The sequence below is a fragment of the Plectropomus leopardus genome, chromosome 24 (genome assembly GCF_026936395.1).
Source record: "Plectropomus leopardus strain MGB_pleo_1.0 chromosome 24, ASM2693639v1, whole genome shotgun sequence".
Taxonomy (NCBI): Eukaryota; Metazoa; Chordata; class Actinopteri; order Perciformes; family Serranidae; genus Plectropomus; species Plectropomus leopardus.
Genome location: NC_142199.1, coordinates 14,017,523 through 14,038,506, shown reverse-complemented (window position 1 = coordinate 14,038,506; position 20,984 = coordinate 14,017,523). Strand labels below are relative to the sequence as shown.

The following is a 20,984-nucleotide window of genomic DNA, read 5'->3' as shown; positions in this document are numbered from 1 at the left end:
TGGTGCTGCAACATCATTTCTGTGAAAGCCTGATTCAATTGCAGAGAGTCCTGCAGAGATATTTGATATTCCAGCTCAGGCAACAACTGCCTACACTGCAAAGCGACCTAGAAAAAGGAAGACAAACTCATCAAACGGTCTAAGGCCAGGTTTAGACGAGAGCGGCCTCACGAAAAAACAAAAAAAGTCTTTCATTTGTGCTTTTATAAAAGTCTGCACTCAAGAATTAAGATTTCTTCCTACCCCAGCTTTCATCTGTAATAATGCTTTGTTACATTACTTCAGTTTTTGGGCGTTACTGTGCTTTACTTGAGTTTTGATATTTCCTTTAACTTCCACCGTTACTCCGCTGCATTGGCCGTAAGTACCTTATTGTTTACAACAAAATAAGGAACGAAGGGAGGAAGGGACCGACGGACGTATGAAATGGGAGGGAAGGAAAATTGGATTTTGTTCTTTAAATCCTATAAGCTGTTAAAAAAAATCAAAAGAAAGATAAGAGAAAAGATAAGCCTTCAATAACACTGAAATATTCTAATAGGCGACTAACTTTTGTCATTTTCTGATAGAATATCTGTATTTTTAATAATTAATATGTGTGTTAATTAATTAAATTAATTAAATGTGGCTTTTAAGTACTTCATCAACCACTGGCTTTAATTTACAATTTATATTTTCATCTCACAATTTTGTATCACCACCAAAATTGACACCAAAAACACTAACGCAAAAGATCGATATTACGACTAATCATTGACCTGTCCAAGACTTAGAGATAATTTATGGAAAATTCCGATGTTAAAATATTGAAAATTAATAAATATTTAGTAGTTATTATCAACACTGATGTTAGTTGACAGTTGAAAAAATATTTATATATAGCATTTTATAGCACTTTTTGACAGGGTACATTTTTTGTGTTCCAAACATGTCAAAAGTTTTTTTTTTTCAAAAAAACTAAACTAACACAAACAAAAAAAATCAATATGAGAACCTGAGAACGTGATAATCAACAATAAAATATATCATTAAGTATGTGGAAAATAACCACTTTTTACTTTTTTTTCATTTAAAAAAAATGGCATCGTGTCAACGTACTGGTATTTAACTGGGTTAAAAATATTGAAAATGACTAAATATTTGGAAGTTATTATCAGGACTGATGTTGGTTGACAAATGTAATGCAGTGAAAGTTGAAAAAAAATATTTATGCCTAGTATTTTCATGGAACTTTTTAACAGCGTACATTTTTTGCACCAAATGTGCATGAGGGTTAAAAACTGGATGAATGACCATTTTCTACAACTGATACTGATAAAAACCAGCCAGAAACTTCGGCCACTGACTCACGTGGGAAGTGTTTGACTCGTTCCTGTTTTGAGAAATATTGCTTAGTGTAAAACCTATTGTGTCTCCAGCTGAGATGGAGATGACAATTCTCACTTTTTATTCTAGCCTGTCTAGACTCTTGTAGCTCCCTCTTCACTTGTAGCGAGACGGACGGACTCCAAACTGTCTCAGACTCATGTGACACCAACCCTTGGCTCTTTCCGCCGACTCTGACTTCTAGAAAACGTCTCCACTTTACGTCTTTTATCTTTATCATGAAGCACTTTGTGACGTCTGATCTGTCTCTCGCTTCCTCACCCAAAAACCATTATAACTACAGAGTGTGTGCGGCCATAAATCGCAGAAACACTCTGAGATAAGCCTCATCATTAGAGCCAACAGTGGCTCTCCTGACGCTGCTGCTGCTGAGGTCCTCACCGCGGCCCAAAACATTAAGTTCATCCTCTCCGTCCTGCTCATTTGATCCCTCATCTGAATCTGATGAGCCATCGGGAGGCTGGACTACAATCAGGGTGCCAAATATGAGAGGAAGGGAAGGAAATTAATACAAAACAGCTGCTGCAAACTGATTTATCCCCACAGACAGAACACTGCGGCAGACTAAACTGATTCTGAATATAATGTAGGTGTAAATCTGCAGCACGGTTTTATGGGGCACGCCATAGACTGAGAGACTATAAACTTAAGAGAGAGAAGAGACAGAGACGCAAATTAAGAGACTATTACTTGTTACTTTATAGGGGCTCTTAGCTCAGCAACAGTCACACAAATTTACTTTTGTTTCCCACAGGTCCCTACAGGCTATCAACACTGACTTTCAACAGCTCGTACAGCTCCAGTCCAGAGCAACGTGACAAAAGTTTACCGAGTACTTTGAAGCTTCAAAGCATTTAGCCACTTGTTAGCGACCTCCATTCTTAAGATGCGTAAAAGCTTAAAAGTTAAAAAAAATTGGGTTGTACGGACGTATTTTATGTTGCGGAACAAAACGTATAAACATCTTAAGCCAATGTAAACCGCAGACCTTATTTAAGGGATTTTACTGAAAACCCATTCAAAAAACCCACAGACTTTGAGACAAGGGAACCAAAAGTGCAAAAAGTCTAACGGACTTCCACGTTTCAGGAGTCATTACTTCACCACTCGAATCACTCTGTTTAAACTGTATTTCTGCACCGTTGCAGACATACGGAGCCACCACAAATAAAACATCCGCCACATCAAATACATTTTCTAGCGCTATTGAAATATATATACTTTGCCATTATTCAACGCACAACGCTCGTACACGTGCAGAGCGTGCTGTTGCCAACTGACGCAGGGACAGTGAAACATTGTTCTCATTCTAAAAGTTTGCATTCACTCACTCTGCCCTCTGCTTCTCCTCTAATCGTTAATCTGATCAGCTCTAGACAAACCAACTGAACAATTATCTACAACACCACTGAAACTGCTGCTGCAGGATAAATATAACTCATGATACCCACAGAAATGGAGGGAATTGGCTGAAAAAGCCTGATTCTGTCGGGAGAAACTGCGTAAACCAACACAACCTAACCACTACCGCCAACCCTGTTAATAAAGACTATTGGAGAGGGATAGAAAACCTACAAGATATTTTCATTACTGGAGAGTAAGTATATATTTTTTGGATGTATACCTCAAGAAGAGACAAAAAAAGGAAAAAGACAAATGATTAATGAATAAACTGCTGATGACTGGAGAGAAGGATTGTGACCAGGAAAGGGCTCACGCAGGAGAGCCCAAGTTTCAATGTATGGATGGACATTATTATTATTACAATGGACATTTACAAAATGTAGTGTATAACAGCATTCATCAACTACAAATCAGAACAATTTGCTTCATGCTGGGAAAAAAAAATGATAAACTACGTCAGCACCCAATAGGCCTGATTTCATTTTTAAATGTCATTGATTTTACTGCAAAGAAAAGATCATTCCCTCTCTGTTCATATCTTTGATTCTGTTTTTGCTGCTCTCTGTGTACCTCTGAAAAGATCTGTGATGGGCATGAATGGCTAACGTATGCACACAGTGTATGTTTAATACTAAACAACAATATAAAGTAAATTACAAAAAAAAAGTCATGATGATGGGGTTTACCTATGCTGTGTTCCCAGACCCAGAAACATTTTTGAATTCAGAGAGCGGACACAGAACGGGTTAAAAAAACAAAACAAAAGGTACACCAGCGTGTAAAAAACTAGACGAATGCTGGCAAAGGTTTGTGGCTATTAAGACCTCACATATTCAAAAAATGCACCTATTTAATGACTTTTGAGGCCTAACATTTAAATCATTGAAGTTAAGAAACTGTTTAAGAAACAACGTGTCTCAGTGTGTTAGCAGCTGAGGTTGTGTTTATGCTCATTTGATGGCACAGTTCAGTTTCAGTGCTCAGTTTGGCTTAAAATTGTGCCTGCGTTAAAACCTGCTGAGACCGCCTCTTTTTGCTAAAGAAAACTCCGATGTTGTTATTTGGATATTTTTTGGTGTCTGTGACCTCTGATTTAAAAGTTTTACTTCAGCGGGCTCAGTGTGAAGCATATTTGCATGTTTGTGTGTGTTGCGGGATTGCAAACACTCACAGCTGGAGAAGACGAGGGGACACGAGTGTTCGTCCATTGGGAAATTATGGAGTTGCAGCTGGCATTCGGCGTTGATGGTCATCCTGAAGAGAGAGAAAGAAATACTTAACAAAGACGTTTGAAGCGCTAAGAATGCTTCAGATCCGTCATTTCTCGCTCCGTGAAGCACATTTTGTGAATGCACAGCAATCATCACTGCTTTGATCACGTCCCAACCAGATGGTGCAGGATCACACTCGGTTGCTTGGTAGATATGTGAAATCCCTCAGAATGACAGCATTGTTTAATCATCAGCGTCCGACATGTTTTTGGCGGAGACGGCGTTAACTTATAGGTCAGGGCCCAGAGGCGTGTTGGCATCTACAAACAGCAGTACTTAGCTCTGATCACTGGACAAGTCAACACACCAGATGTTTTAGGAAAGAAACAGCGACAACAAAGACACGGGGGATTAGTTTTACAAAACATAAAACTCAATTTATATTCTCTGTGCGTTTCACATCAATATATCGTGCTGAAATTAATTTTCACTGGATGCGATAATGGCTGTAAAAACGAGACCATCGTGAAAATGGGCTTTTTCTTTTGACTTGTTCTGTGTTGTTGCGTCTTTGTCCCTGCTACAGTTTCTCATTAAAATTGACTGACTTAGAGCACAAAAGAGGAGCCTCATTCAAAGCAGGAAGAGGGGCTGCCTCGCTCGCCTTGTTTGTAGGTGAACAAAGTGCAGATGACTGAGCCGTACGGTCCCAATTTGCATACATTTGGCCCAGACTGTCGGCCGAGGTGAGGGGAGCAGGCGGCGGCGGCGGCGCCGGCGCACGCTGCCGACATGCATCACTCGATGCAAATAAACCCCCAAACGAATGCCTCTTTAAGACTTAATATCCTTTTAATGAAACAATAATTTTCAGATTCATCACAGAGACACGCATTAGCAGGAGTGAAATTAGCTATTAAAAGCAAAACAGTCTGTGGGAAGTTTGTGGCTATGAGGAGGAATTTCGAGAGAAAACTCGTCTTTCCATTTGTGTATTTTCAGGAGTCAACGCGTAGAGCTCTTTAGAAGTACCATTTGCGCCAAGATTGGCTGTAACGAAAGAAAAATTCTGGAAAAAGTATTTTTCTTTTGTCTGGTGCAGGCCTGTTCAGGGTGGTTATGGGTAGCCCATCAGATACTTTTTAGAGCACTTTCTACTGCTCCAATGTTTTCATGATCATTGTAACCAGATTTTAGGGAAGAAAACAGTGGGAAAACAAAAGTGTTCACGGGATATTGCTTTCAAGAGAACAAGACTGACACAAGTTCAAAGTGACCTTGAGCTCGACTTTCAAATTCGAGACTGTTTAATGACTTTTAATGCGTAATAAAAGTAATATTGAGACATTCTAATACTTTAAGGACCTGCGCACGCCCTGCTATCATTTCCTGTGAATATTTTTGTTCTCCTTGACGTACGAGATTTGAGATGTGCTACCTTTTCATTTTTGGAATATGCTCACTGGATTTTGGATTCAGCACTCTACTGAGAATCCCATTGTTTTTGCGCAACCTCATTTGCTAAATGCGTGTAATTGTCGCCAAACATCTTTACCGAAATGCAAGTAGCAAAGTGAATTGTAAGCTTATGTCGAAAAGATTTCATTAACATGTGGTCATGAAGTCCAATACGCGAGCAATCAGATTGTTGATTTTACAATAACATTGACACTATCCTGTGTAAAGTTTCCTATCTTTAGTCTGTAAATTGTTGAAAAAGCTGTAACAATTAATATGTTTAGCCACTTGGGAGGCTGAAAGCAACACTTGCATATTATCACCTTGTAAAGCTGCTGTGGCGAACATGTCAGCATACAGTTTTCTATTTAAACCACATTAAAATTCATTTGTAGTTGTGTCTCTGATGCATGTTACTGCAAAATTATCTCTCATTTGGAAGCTGCTTAATGCTCCAGTATATTCACCTGCTAGTTTGTGCAGGTAGGGCAGTGGGTCCATCGGAGTGGGCTGATAAATCTCTGTGGATTTGTCACAGAGTAATCTCTTTGACATTATCATTACAGCCATTGTCAGTATAAAAACACTGACTGTGCAGCCTTCAGAGAATACCTCAGTACAGGCATCGATGTAACGTTGACCTGTCACTATTAGTGTTTTCAGTTAATGAAAAACAACGTTAACTGTTCTTTTATTATTTTTTTGGTTGTTTTGGGGCTTTTTCACCTTTATTTAAAGGACAGCTGTATGTAGACAGGAAATGTTTTAATGGTTTTTCACCTGTGGATTAGCATTAGCATTATCAACAATTAACCACGCACTGTAAGAAGAAACTATTTGTTTTCGCTTGAAAAAGTTAGAAGCTGGGCTGCCTTAAATTTTTAACTTGACTGAATTTGAGAAGACAGGTTGAATCATTACAAAATTACCTCAAATTGTCGTCTCCTTTTACCGGTTTAAACTAAGTCTATTTTTACAGTGTAGCTGTAAATTCACCCTGCTAACTGAGGAACCAGCTCGCATTAGGGTTAGTTTCACTCTAAAGATTGCGACGGCCAAAATGACAAATTCGAGGCTTCGGAATAGGCGTCGACAAACCAAAGGGTGACGTCACGCTGGCTCCGTCTATTATTTCTGCACAGTCTATGGTGAGAGTCTGTAAACAAATGTTTTGATAAAGATTTGCTGTTAAATGGCTAAAATATGTTTTGCTGCGGCCCGTCCACAACAACAACAGACACGTTAGGTGTGTCGCACCGCCGCGTTTAACTCTTTATTCTTACGTGTTACAGTTACAACTGAAAACGACGGAAATGAACAAGTCTGCCACATTTACACGTTTCTACAGTTCAAAACAGGAGCCAGTTTTCTATCCGAAAGTGACTTTTGTTATTGGCGCAGTGTCACAGTAATTCAGTCTATTCCTTTTAACTTGGTTCAAAGCTCATAATGTCAGTGGAATTAACCTCTAAAACACCGCAAATCCCTCCTCTTTAATTAGACGTTAAATCTAAGGGAATTATCAGAGCTCTTACAAGTCGAGTCTTTCTTTTCTCTCCTTACAGTGGACAATGTTGGTCCACCTTTACTGGATTGATTGGACTCTGCGTGCTCTCCTGACGCTGCAGGAGCTGTGCATCTGTTCCTCTGAGGCCTCCAAAACAAACACTCATGCTGCTATTTGCTATTTGACCGTGGTCTAGCTTGAAATCCTGGATACGCAGGTGAAATTGGATCCTCAGGACAGAAAAAGCTCACGTCAGAGCTTGAGGGTTCATAAACCCAGATGCCACTCAAATTTAAAAAGAACCTGTCCCCTTGAATCCTGAGTGGTGTTTTTTTTTCTGTAGCCACTGACACAGCGAGGGTTATTTTGTCATAAGGCCATGCGCACACACACGCACAACCCTCCCCTGCATCATTTCTCTACCACTGAGAAGCTGTCAGAGCGAGCTCAACCAAACGAGCGCCAACACATGACACACCGACGCGTCAGAGAAGTTTCTGTTCTTAGCGCCGAGGTAAAACAAGGCTTTGTGTCTACACCTAAGATATTCTCATTTTAATTTGGAAATAAACATTCACAAAAGAAATAAATTATTAATTGTACTGAAGGAGATGCTAAAAAAAGCCACGGCACCATAAGACAAGCAGGCAACCACAGCTGGTTAACCCTTAAATGGGGAAGCAAATGTAAGTATTCTGGAAAATCAATGAATTGCTATTTTCTCAATTTTTCTCAAACATTAACTTATAGCAAAATGTATGACTTTAAAGTGACTTCTTGCTGGTTGCTCCACATTAAGTTTTAAATCCTCAAATTCAATCTAAAAAATAGGCCTCAAAACACGCGTATACGTATATCTGTGAGGGAATGTTGCAAATCAACATCATCATTTAAAATCAATCTTGTGAAACAAAACCCCCCCACAATATAACAGACAAGAAAAAACAACAACACTCATGGCCACTGACTGGTTTACACTTAGGATTAAATTTTGGATTTTGATACAAATAGTGAGTATATTTTTAAACGTTGGCATGATGTCACATGACCTGAATAGTTGATCCATCTCACCCGTCAGTGTTTCTCATAGTATAAAACGCACCCACTTCCTGCCCCTCCCTCGACAGCCTGTCAAATGTCCCCTCAGGACAGAGAAACCATTTAGGGGACAAAACGTAGCACAGCGTCCCTGATTTGATTTATTGCATGTCATACTCCCCTCTCTCTCTGCATTTCCTGTCTGTATCTCTGCTGTCGATCACAGCAAAGGTTAAAAACAAGAATAACCCGGCCTTCTAAAATGATGCATATCAGCATTTTCTAATCTCGTACTCTTATGATAATATTCTCTGAGGTCTTGACTGTATTGTCAGAGTTAGTGAAGTATGAGTCAGATGATCTGAACTTCACAGCGCAAAGACAGTTTAGTGTGGAGTTCCTCTTTAAGAAATACCTCACCCCCCAAAAATCTTGTGTATATAAATTACTTGCCTTGTGTTATGTTGAATTTGTGAAGGAAGAGCCTCCTGTAGGCTCTGGTGTAAGGAGGAGGACACTAGCTGGAAGCCTGAAGGAGTGTGGAGGTTTTCTACCAGATTTCAGTGTGACACAGAGTGAGTAACTGATACACAAATGATCATTTTAGGGGTGAAGTGTTCCTTTGAGATGTGAAACCATGTTTTGAGGGACTCTACAGACAGGCGGTGGTCGCTCTGACGTGCACAAACTGATTTGTGCACCTAATAATAAACCTGACGGGAGCACGCAGAGCATTCATTGCAAAAACTACTGCAATGAACATGAATTTAAGATGACTGAGCCTGAATTGAGCTGCAAAATGCACCAATTATTGCGTATTAATGAGGACCACAAGTTGGTACGTTGCTGCTTGCTCCACTCTTTCCTTTTGCCCAAATTTGAATGTTAGAAGCAAGAAAGTGCTTCAATTTGTTTGAAATCTGGGGTGATGCTGCTGCTAGAGCTACCTGCCATTGTTTCACTGTGCACACACACTTCTGTCTCATGTCTCATACTGTACTGTGTGTGTGTGTGTGTGTGCGTGTGTGTGTGTGTGTGTTTGTGTCCCTATTACCTCAGTGTGTAGAGTACTTTTCCATTGTTCCAAATCCTCAGCAGCTGATTGGGCGTCGTGATCCAGTGAGAGTCTGCATTCTTGGAATTCCTAAAGATGGTGTCGGGCAGCCAGATCAAGCCGACCATATTGCTGGATGAAGGAGAGACAGAGACACGGGGAGATTGAGAGAGAGAGAGAGAGGCAGAAGGTGAGAAATGATTGCTGCCGAACTCTTCTGATTTCTCTGAAATGCATGAAGCAGCTCCACTTCCCAATAAGAGGATAATAAAATACTGGGGCGACAGTGGGAAAACAAAGCACATCAATCAATTTGTTCCATTAATTACGGGCCTCTTCCCGAGAGAGAGACGAATATTGTTCTCAAATGAATATCACGGTGTGAAAATGATGATGCACAATAGTCGCTACAGTGTAAAGAAAAAGTCACAGCGAGCTCTTTTAACAACATGTTGATATAAAATGCTTTAATTCTCAATAGCATCGATGCTGCAGCCGCATGTTGACATATCTTTGAAATAGAGCCGCATATCCGCAGTAATTCCAGCGTACCTGTTGAGGGTTAGCCGCATGCTGCTGCTGCTGTTATACCGGAGACGGGTGTCCACCCAGGTCTGGGCGAAGATAATATCGATCTGGTACTCCTGGGAAGAGAAAAGTGGACTCAATATACTGATCTGAACACCCTTTTTAAAGCAGCGCAAAGACAAGAAGAAATGGATGAAGAGTGTGTGCTGAGCAGTCTCGCTGCGGTCCGTCTGGAGGAGCTGATAATGTGTTTGTTTGAACACAAATGTGTCCACATCAAAGAAAATACCAAAGCAGAGCAGCGCTCGATGGAAGAAAAAGAAGAAAACACTCAAATACACATTATGCTTTTGATATGGAAATTAAATTACACCATCTCATAAATTGTTTACTTCAGCACTTTTCCCCACCTCAGCAGTGACCCCTCGACTAATTGTGAGAAGTTTTAGCACGTCGAAAGAAAATTTCCTTACTTAGTAGGTGAAATAAGTTAAAATTTATCCACGTGACATCATGTTTTTGTTTTTTAATCATACGAAATGTTAAAGGGATGATTCAGATCTTTTACAGTCAGTATGTATGAGGTACTTATCCATAGTCATGCCCCCAGTTTGGAGAATCAGGATCAAAGCACTGCTGCGGACTGAGGCAGCAGCATTTCAGCTTCCAAAAAAGATCAACTTCAGTTTTATTGTGTGTTATATTTAGATTACATTCACCGCTTTACCTTAGCATCAGACACCGAGGCCGTTACATCCACTCATGCTCTCTTTAAAACCAAATTACTCCTTTGCCAAAAACAGTAATTTACCTCGCAGAACACGGAAGTTGCTGGTTTAGTACTGCAATGATCAAAATGTTTGTGTTACTGTGTGTCTTTGGTGTGCTAAAAAAAGGGTTAATTCGCATTCACCAAAGTCAAGCAAACAAGCAAACTAACGGATCAAAGCAGCCGGAGAACAGCAGCTGTCGTATTCAGCAAGACAAAAGTACTGGGCTTTTTTTTCAAAGCAGTCTGGTGGAGGAGACAGTCCCAATCACATTTTTTAAGCAAATATTTGAACAACAATATTGCAACAATACCGTACGATTTACTATTGAACCTTCTACAAAAAAATTACAGAGATGTTTGATAAATAATCTCTGACAAAGTGGATAGAATGACTAAGTGGGTAAAGGCGAATAAAGGAAGGGCTAAAAAAGTCTGTGAAGTTCATTAAACTATATCACTTTACTGTTTACATCCTTTAAATTCAAGACAGTTAAAACATTACAATGTCAAAAATTTAGGATGACATGACAATGGCAATCCTTTATTAGTCCCAAATGGGTAAACGTGCATATCAAAGCAAGGTATGTATGAGATAAATATAGCAAAATGAACAAAATGAACACTATAAATGCAAAACTCAAAAGTTAAAATATATTTAGTAATAAAAAGCATATTGCATATGTAGTATCACATTGTACATTGAACATCTAACATTGCCCAGCCCTAATATAACACCTTCAGATAGATGGATAGATATACATACAGTTACTGATATATATATACATTTACTGTTACAGTTTGCATTTTTTGGGACATGAATTGCCGAATTGCTCATTGGCTTCTTTGCCTCTGTTTTCAAAACGGTCACACAGTTTGTTAAATGATTGCATCACAAGTAAACCGATGCTGATCTAGGTTTTACAGTTAAGTTATAAGTTGGCCCCTCGGCTGGATGTGGCCCCGGCTGCTGCTGCCGCTGCTGCTAGTTAGCTTGTTTGTTTGTAGCCCCGCGGGCATTTCTCACTGACCGCAAGTGATTGCGAGAGATCGGCTGCAAAAACCAAAACACCGGTTGCTCCCCTCACCGTGGCTGTCTGCCTGCAAACTCACAGATAACCGAGCGGCTCTTCGCCGCCAAACCTAAGCGGGAGGAAACGCCACCACCGCGGGTCTCGGCCTGCCCCTCTGTCGGTGCGCGCCCTGGATTTTCAACCCGAACACCTGTTAGACACACTCACAACAGCTATCCCTCCATGCTAATTGTTTGCGCCGTCACTGTTCCCATTCAAAGCAACATGCGCTCAGGTGTCCCCGCTGATGACGTACACGTCTCCACCCTACAGACTACAGCTGGAGCTGACGTCATACAGCTGACGTCATACAGCTGCTACAGCTGTTACTGCATCATGCATTGGTCCTAAAGATCCAGCAGTCTGAAAAACTTAATGGGGACTTTATCTGCTTACTGGGCAATATCTGCAAGACTAGCGCACACCTGCCACCAGTGGGCTAAAGGAAAAGAGGGAGATATTCAGGGGTAGTGGTATATTGTTGGAATGGCCTACTGGCAATGTCTCAACACCCACTCACCCCCCCACCACAAATGAATACAAGGATGATGATTGAGTGACTTTTAATGAGCCTTAAATCCACAGCTCACAGTAAAATTTACTGACATTTACATAACAAACAATGTCAAGTGCAAATATTCTGAGTGTGTCAGGAAGTGATTGAGTGGCAGGCGAGACCAGACAGAAAGCAACTGTGTTCATATTTAATAAGCGTCACTTCAGGCACAGGTCAGTGGGGTTGCCAGGTACCATGACTTATATCCTACAGTCTGGAAACATAACAGAAACTGCGAAACACCCATCTGAGTCACATCACTATGAAATCGGTAGATAAGTGGAAAACATTAATCAGGGAGGCTCCTGCATAACTCGAGAGTGCTGTCAGGTACGCAAGCAAGCAGTGCACAAGCTCAAGCCCACCGCCCTCCCCCTGTTTTTAACCGCTCTGCCAATGATACATTTGTCTAAAGGGCTAGTATTGCCTAAACAGAAACATCCCCCATCATTAATACCATTATTCTACAAAAGAACTGATCTCTTTAAAAATGATCACCGCCATCCAAATCGTGCAGGATCGTGTCTAATATCCATGAACTCTGAACTTCATTCCTGCAGGGCATTCACTGCATGGAGGGCAGTGTCTTCTCACCGTCTCCAGTGTAACGAAAAGCCCTCGCCTGCATGCACTTTTCCAGTAATCATCACTGATAGACATCACTATAGCAAAAAATAAACACCTAGATCAGTCAGACATTATGGTGTTTAACTGGAGAACCGTGTCCATATAAAAACTTAAATGTCGTTTCAGGCCACCAGACAGTCAAACGCATGCCAAAGCGACAGGTGGCGATATAACCTCTACCTAAGCCTGCACAACAACAACTCGGCTCGTCCGAAATACTGCAGTCAGAGTGCTTACTGGGACAGGCAGAACTGAACATTTTACTCCTATTCTTAGATCACTTCACCGGCTTCCCATAAAGCACAGAAGTGACATCAAAGTATTGCTCACTGTTGTCAAATCACTGAAAGGCTCAGCCTCTAAATACATCTGTGACCTGCTCACTGCTTACAAACCCTCCAAAAAACGCTCAGACACTCGCTTCATAACTGGACCCACGATAACTAGTCAGTCTGGTGAGGGTGCATTTAGTTATTATGGTCCTAGTTTCTGGAACAATCTGCTTTACGATAGAAAATGTACAAACACTGTACGGTCTGTTAAAATAGGGCTCTAATCTCTCTCTCTATATGTATGGGTACACTATGTTAGCATGTGGGTGGGAATTGAACAAATTTTAATTTCTTTTATTAATATTACTTTTTTCCTTTTCTCTCCTTCTCTGTATATGTATCCAAATATGCATTCAAACCTTATTTTATTATCTTTTTTGTGCACGTGTGTTGTGTGTGAAGCACATTGAGCTCACATTGTGTGCTGTATAAATAAAGTTGATTCTCAAGATAATTTTGACAAACGGAAACTCTATTAAAATCTGAATGTTTGCAGCTGTTTCCACAACACTTTTGACACCCTGTATTTAATGCAGTTTTATGGTTACCATATGAGATGCCACATTTAATTCTTCAGACAACATAACATTTATAAAGCCAGGTGAATTCCAGTGAAATTAAATCTAATTTTCAAGAATACAAAAAGCAGAACAGCTACATAAACAGTGTTCCTGCAGCTGGGGCAAGTTAGATTTAGGACTTTTTTAATGCCACTTGGAATGAATTTTAAAACTAATTTTCCGGTCCACTGAAAAAGGTAGATCATTGACAGTAAATAAATTATATAATCATAAAAGCATCTTTTAGGTTTACCGGTCGGAGCGGGAAATATCTGGCACTTCTGTCTGATTTTCTTGGCCATTTTATGTTTTTCACTTAAATTTAAGAGACAGAATTTACTAAATTATCTAACAAAAAAGTAGACGTTAACAATTATTTTGAGATTATTACGATGCAACGTCAGAAAAAGAAGATACATTTAATCTTACTTGCTCTTGACTTTTAAAAGATGAATTTAATCAATTTTACACCAATAAAGGCCTTATTTTTAGATTAATGAATTCAATGCCAGGACTTTTTAAGGATCTGCAGAAACAGTGATAAAAATAAAACCTTTTACAGGAAAAAATTTGACGTTTAAAAAAAAACGATAATGTTTGAGGATAAATTGATTGAATACTGCATGATCAATGCGGAGCAGCCTTGAGTCTGTTGGGATTATTCACGCTTTCCGAGCGCTCGGGAGCTGAGGACTTCCAACGTGGCCGGCAGAAGGTCAGTACATCAGCTGGAGGCCCTCTATAGAATGTAAACAAGGTCGAATGATACTTCGATGATAAGGTCAGACAGTGAGGACTCTTTGGAAGCTGTTTACAATCCTTAGCTGATGGAAAAAGGAAGGAAAAGGAAATATCGGCTTTCCGGGGTCTATTATGCGAGACACTTGGAATGATCCTGTGTGGCGAAAATCTGATCTGAGCTCAGGAAGTTGCAGTTGGTCTTCAGGAAAAAACGTTTGTGAAATTACCCAACAAATGATACATCACTGTGATTTTTAAAGCAGAGTAAGTGCACAACCCAGCTCAAACATCAGGACTTTCGTACGGCGTCATTCATTTTCAGAAATCCCTGACCTTTTCCAAAATACAGACAGACGAGACCTGACCTTCCTAATACATCTGTCGCCAGAATCCCCATTGTTACTGTCAGCCTGGGTGACCTTTGGAGGATAACGATAGGGAGACACGCCCCGTTAATTTACAGAGGAAACTGCAACGCGTTACATGTTACGCCTGCCTGTCGCGGACCAGCTCTCAGGGTGGGACTTTCAGCTTCCACTGGGTCCTTTTGGGGACTACACCTACAAGACAAGGCACTGAAGCAGGTCCATTATTCATGGACATTATGCAAAACAATGATGGCGTGTGTTAGGAGATATCTGACTGAAATTAACTACGGAGGCTTGCATTATTCTCCTGGGGATCTATTTCAAAGTCAGAAAACGAAGGTGTTAAGGGAGTCCATTATTCACCGCCACTGACTGAAAACAATGAGGCACAGACCTGCAGGTGAGATAATCAAGGGTGGCGTGAGTTGTATATTCTCTGCTGGGAGAGTCCAACATATAAAGTCAGAGACAGGGAGTTGCGAGTTCATTATTTAGGGTATAAATATTTGATTTTAGGTCTTAAAATATTCAGAATGTGCTAAACTATTTCCCTCCTGTCCCTGACTAATTTTTCCACAGCAGGAGGTCGGCACAGGAAGTGCTAGGAAACCCTAACATGATCAAAAAAGACACTCTGTGAATCCAATTCACTATTTTTCAAAAGGTGAAGATCTTTCATGGATATGATGCAAAACCTTTGCGGAATATTATCATTTCACATGAAAATCCTCTTGCTATATTTAATGAGAGCGACACACCTGAACAATGTCATTTTCTATCAGCGCCAACCCAACCACCGGAACGAATACTGGCAAAGCACGTTTCTGAAAACCATGGATATTACATTTGTACATTTCATATATAGCCCACTTGCTGAAACTTTATTTTCCTTTATATTTCAGTTTTTAATTTTCTATTGTGACAATGCTGTGTTTAACGTGTAAATTTAAACGTTCATGCACGAAAAAACACCGAGAGTTAGAAAAAGGCCATGTTTTGGCCTAAAATACCAGGTTTGGTTGCTATTAACAAAACACAAAAGGAAATGTCCCAACTCTCCCTAAAAGATACCTCCGTTTGTCACTACAAACACAGCTGGACATCACCTCTCATGAAAAATATTCAGTGTGTTGCTACAAAACGTCTTGAAATGTCCAACCTCTCGTTAAATGACGACCCGACCATTACTACAAACATGACTGTAATTGTTCCGATCTCTTATTAAACATACCTGGTTTTGCCACAACAAACATGGTTTATCGCTACAAACGCAGCAGAAAATACTACGACCTTTTGTTAAAAATCCCCATTTTGGCTGCTACAAACACAGCTGATACTGTCCTACACACTCATTAAAGAAAGTTGTTTGTCCCAACCTCTTTCAAAAAGTGTCCAGTCTAGTTATTACAAACACTGTTCGAAATGGCATTTCCTCTCATTAAAAAAATCACTGGTTTGTGTCACTGCTAACATGGCTGGACTTGCCCCAACCTCTACTTAAAAATACCTAGTGTTGGGCCAAATACACTGCATGAAGTGCAATGTTCCAACTTCTCTTTAAAGAAAGTCAGTTATGTCACTACAAACACAGCTGAAAATGTCCAGATCTTTTGTTAAGAATAACAACTTTTGTTGTTCGTTGCTCTCGAACATTAGTCAGCTGCTGTCACAGCTTGGCAGCTGTCTGGCCTTGGTGTCACACCATCCACTGTCCTCTCCTCCTGAGGAAGCTCATACACATTGCATCTGAACATCATCACTTTAGAAATGTAGATGTGTATGAAACGCACAAATACAAGATATCTTTGATTTGCAGAAACCTAAAATGCCAACATTTTATTCTGACTGTCGGGCTGTCAGCTCTCACTGACTATCTGCACATTAATTTGCTTTTATGAAGGTGGATAAAAATCAACAAATTTGGCCTCTTTCTCTTTGGGAATGCAAATATTGCTCTGAATCTGATAACATGGAATCCATTATTAAAGCCAAAGGATGTTGACAGCAAAGCACGTCTGACTGAAATTAATTAGCTTGGCTTGAACAGTGTCAGAACAAATAGCTTCCTCCTTATCCAGCCTCATCATTTTTGCATGGAGGCGGATCGCTCCTTACCAATTACAGAGCTCGTCGCTCAGCCACATTTTCCACATGTATGTACCAAAACATGTTTCCCCGAGAGGGTGGATACGCTTAATACTTTATGTCTTTATAACTTTGTGTTTCGTGGGGGCTTGATTGAAATCTTCACACTCACTGAGCCAGAAATGTTTTTCTCGCTTGAATGTTTTTGCAAACTTTGAATGAAAAAGTGTCGGGGCTGGTAATGAAAGGCCGCGCTGATATCAACATTTTCATATCAATAATGAAACTGAGTCACAGTAGATGTCAACAGACGCTGCATCTGGGATGTTTCTCTACGTCCCTACAGAGAGACGCGAAAAACAGATGTTTTTTTTTTTTGCCTTTCACTTCGACCAAGCACAGAGCGCTCTTTCACTGAGCTGAATGAGTCTATGCATTATTTTTTATGGAAAATCCAAAATAGTATATCTTTCAGTAAAAGATCTGAGTTCATCTTCAACCACACGCTCTCTTCTCTGTGCTGGTTTTCTTAATTAACTTGCAAAAAAAAAAGTCAGTTCAGCCTGACATAAATACTACATCATTACACCCTCCCTCATAAAGTACTCCACTAATTCTACTCACTCGCCTCATTGCTGATCAAGTAGAATCCCGTTTGCTCTGAAATACCGTCTTGCGCTTTACTATATTACACTTTGCAGTGAAGGAAACCTCAAACTTAAGCACAGATCACTGACTAATGTATTTCTCCAGGCAAAACCGATGCCGCATAGTTTGTATAAATATTTATAAGTGACATATTTATATCTCTCAGACCTTGGAAAACTGGTCACTGGACTACATTTTTAATCCCTCAAGAAGAAGATGAAGAGAGATAAACATGAGGAGTGGTGGATTTCTCCGAGTCATGTGTCCATTTCTGTGCTGCTTTTCCCGCTGCTTCAGTGATATTCTCAAAGCCATCGCACCCGCTCCCCAAATAAACACCCAGAATGCATTGCTGTGTCCCGCGGGCGGCTTCGCAGTGATGCTCCTTGAGGGTGACGCGCAGAAATAACGGTAAACACGACCATTCAACCACAGCTTAGGGGTGGTGATGAACTTCTGCCACACGTGTAATAAACAAATCTGTGCGTTACCTGCGGATATGAATGGCATTTGAAAGATTGCTTTTGTGTGTGGAGCTAATTTCATAAACATGCTTTTGTCTTGTTCATCCCTAAGAATCAAATAGAGAGACCTTTGAAGGAAACAAAAGGATATGATTTGCATACCTGGCTGTTTAATTGAAGTCTGCTTGTGAGGACGCGCAAAAAGCAAAATGAGAAATGACACAAACCGTCGGCTGTGTTTCACTGAGCATCTGGCCTGAGGTGCAGCCCACACCTGTGTTTTTGTGTCTAACTCGAGGACAAATGATTTCATTTTGTTTGCACTGGTAACAGAAGCAGCAGACATAGTGGAGGCAGCAGAAGTGCATTCATATTAGAGCTGGGCGATATACAATAAAATACAATAAAACCGCAACATTTCTAGGCTTTATCGCAACACACAATATATATTTTGATATTTTGAAATCTCCTCTAAACCACTGTTAAAAATGCAAAATTATTAAATGAACTGCAGTTGCAATAAAGTTACATAAACTACTGTTACGACAAACTTTAATAAAATACTGTTATAATGTTAAATAAAGTGAATATAAATTTAAATTAAACTGTGACCCCATAATAAGAATTCATCCACTGCGAGTTGGAAACAAACAGGTCTCCAGTTCAGACTGCAAAGATTTCAGAGACACACAGGTGCTCCATGGTCACGAAATGTGACTAAAGTTAGACTGTTACCACAGTGCTGTTTAACGTGACGATTAATTCACTGTAATCTGGAAACAAACTGCTCTCCAGTTCATATAGTAACAGTACTTGCAAGTCATAGTGGTGCTCTATGGTCGCATAATGCAACTAACTAGTCTGGCGGTCTGGAGCCGGACAAAAGCCCCGCTCTGTGTGTGTGTCTGTGAGAGGAAGAGAGAGAGAAAAAATAAAATGCTGACATGATACTCGATGTTCGTGATAAAGTCATTTTGTACATCACGTGGAAAAAGCCGCGATGCACCGAGTAAATCCGATTTATCGCCCACCTTTAATTAAAATTCCAGCAGGACTTGCAAGAGGAGTAGTAGTAGTAGTAGAAGTGACAGCAGCGTAGACTCAAAGTCGAGTACGAGCCTGTGAGGCTATTTCCTTGTGACATTTATTTTGAAATCTATCACATTTAAAGCCCGATCATAAACATAGCCTCAGATTTGACCTTATTGTCGTAATGTTGAACCAAGAAACATCCACGGCTCAAAAGAAGTCAGCATATAAGTGCCAGAAACTGCAGTTCCTCTAATCGCCACTAGAAATTGGCCCCGAAAAACAAGTCACTCCCTATAGACCCCCATGTTATTAAACTGCTCAACTTTACAGAGGAAATAAACGTGTTTACAGCCTAGTGAAAATTTTATATCAATTGTATGGAGGTGAATTTCTATACAACTCATCCGTCAAGGCTTTAAGTTACGAAAAATATAGGGCGTGGCTGCATTGATTGACAGGTCGGTGCCATCTGTTGACACTAACACGGTAACACAACAACAACACTGAAACTCTGGACTTATATTGGGAAAGAGACATCTACACAGAGTCACAACCTCTGCAAAATGACACAATTTGATCAGTTTGTTCAATAACATTTCAAAAACAGTCCAAAAACCAATGGTTTCACAGTGGCTACATCCATTATTTTATACAGTTTGTGATTAAAACTCAGACCTACACGGGTTTAAACAGCAGGGTTTTAAAGTCATGTCTTTAATGCAAAATATGCATCTTTTCTTGTTTATCTCCTTGAAAATATTTTTGATTTTGATACCTCGAGCTTTTTTTTTTTTTTGCCACCGTCTTTGAAAAGGTGATCTTTTTTTCCCCGGCTTCACGAATAGCCCCTCAAACACAAAGTGCTCATTATTAATTCATACGCTGAGTTTCACTTCAAACACTAAATTTCTGTGTACATTGATTCTGAAGGAAAAACAAGCACAGGAGGAGAAAGCCAAAGAGGAGGAATTAGTTAAGAGTGGAAACAGCAGAAGGTAATCTAACGCGGACAAGGAAAATGACGAGGAGCGATAATTGGAATTGAAAGATTTAAGAGGAAAGATGCTAGAGAGGGAGGAGGAAAAAAGCAGAACGATTAGCGAGGTTATCGCGAATCAATATCAGCTGACTCTCCAATTCATATTCAAACATGTCACATCTAATGGAGACGGGTATTGTCACGCTTACATAAAGCTGCAGCTGCTGGAGGTGCGTTGCTCCATCTGCTACATGCTGTAGACTGACAATGATGATTGATATCTACCTCCAGCACCCAGCTCCACCTGTTCTGCTTACTTATTTCCATACCTGGGTAATGGCATCTCCCGCCCGTTGCATTTTGTGTGCCGTTATGAGCTCTGTTCTGTGTTGCCCTGGAGGCTTTTATTGCTTTGCAGCTCCTCCCTGCTAGAATTTATTGGGGAGCTTCCTCAAGAGTGCACCTACTCCACAAATCAGCAGACGAGAATTCTGATATTGGGCAATTCTGCGAAAGGTTGGCTCAGTTTGCTCTTGTTACAGATCAAAATTACAGAGGGACCCTCGCAAGGATCGTATTCAATATACAAGTGAGCTCCAAGTGCATCTTATTATAGTGCTCGAGGGTGTGGAGTGTCATCAAACAAATAACGGTACCCATCATGAAACTCGAGATGTGTTTCGTGTCCTGAATTGATTCACGCTCTCAGTGATATTCAAATGATGGCGAGGCGGACTGATTAAGAAACTGTTTGTGCTTTGTTTAGCTCCATCAAAGCTGGCCCTGTTTGCAGTGACGTTTTTAACTTGGCTACATAAAACTTTGAATCCCTTGAATCAGAATAAGGATATATGCCGAAATTAGGTACCAAGTAATAAATGTCAACCTGTATCGATATGTGCAACCAGCACCTAATCCTAAATCCTAGAAATGTCCTAAAAACCTGAAAATGTCCAAAAATTCTAGAAATGTCTTCAAATCCTAGATATGTGCTAAAATCCTTGAAATTTCCCTAAATCCTAGAAATGTCAAAAAAATCCTAGAAGTGTCCTAAAATCTGAGAAATTTATTCAAGTCCAAGAAATGTCCTACAATGCTAGAAACGTCCCAAAATCCTAGAAAACGATAAAACTCGTTTTCTCATGTCCTTCAAAAGGTAGCGTG

The 20,984-nt window shown here is 40.1% G+C and overlaps 1 protein-coding gene across 2 annotated transcripts in view; it reads right to left on the bottom strand.

Annotated features, from left to right (window-relative positions):
* LOC121962607 (gamma-aminobutyric acid receptor subunit gamma-3-like) overlaps positions 1-20,984 on the bottom strand; it is a 106,588-nt gene that overhangs the window by 33,345 nt on the left and 52,259 nt on the right. For both annotated transcript variants that reach the window (XM_088074818.1, XM_088074819.1), the window contains 3 exons: positions 9,611-9,702; positions 9,059-9,190; positions 3,962-4,044 (listed from right to left, as the gene is read on the bottom strand). In XM_088074818.1, the coding sequence (XP_087930944.1) occupies positions 3,962-4,044; positions 9,059-9,190; positions 9,611-9,702 (307 nt within the window). The remainder of the gene's footprint in view (positions 1-3,961; positions 4,045-9,058; positions 9,191-9,610; positions 9,703-20,984) is intronic.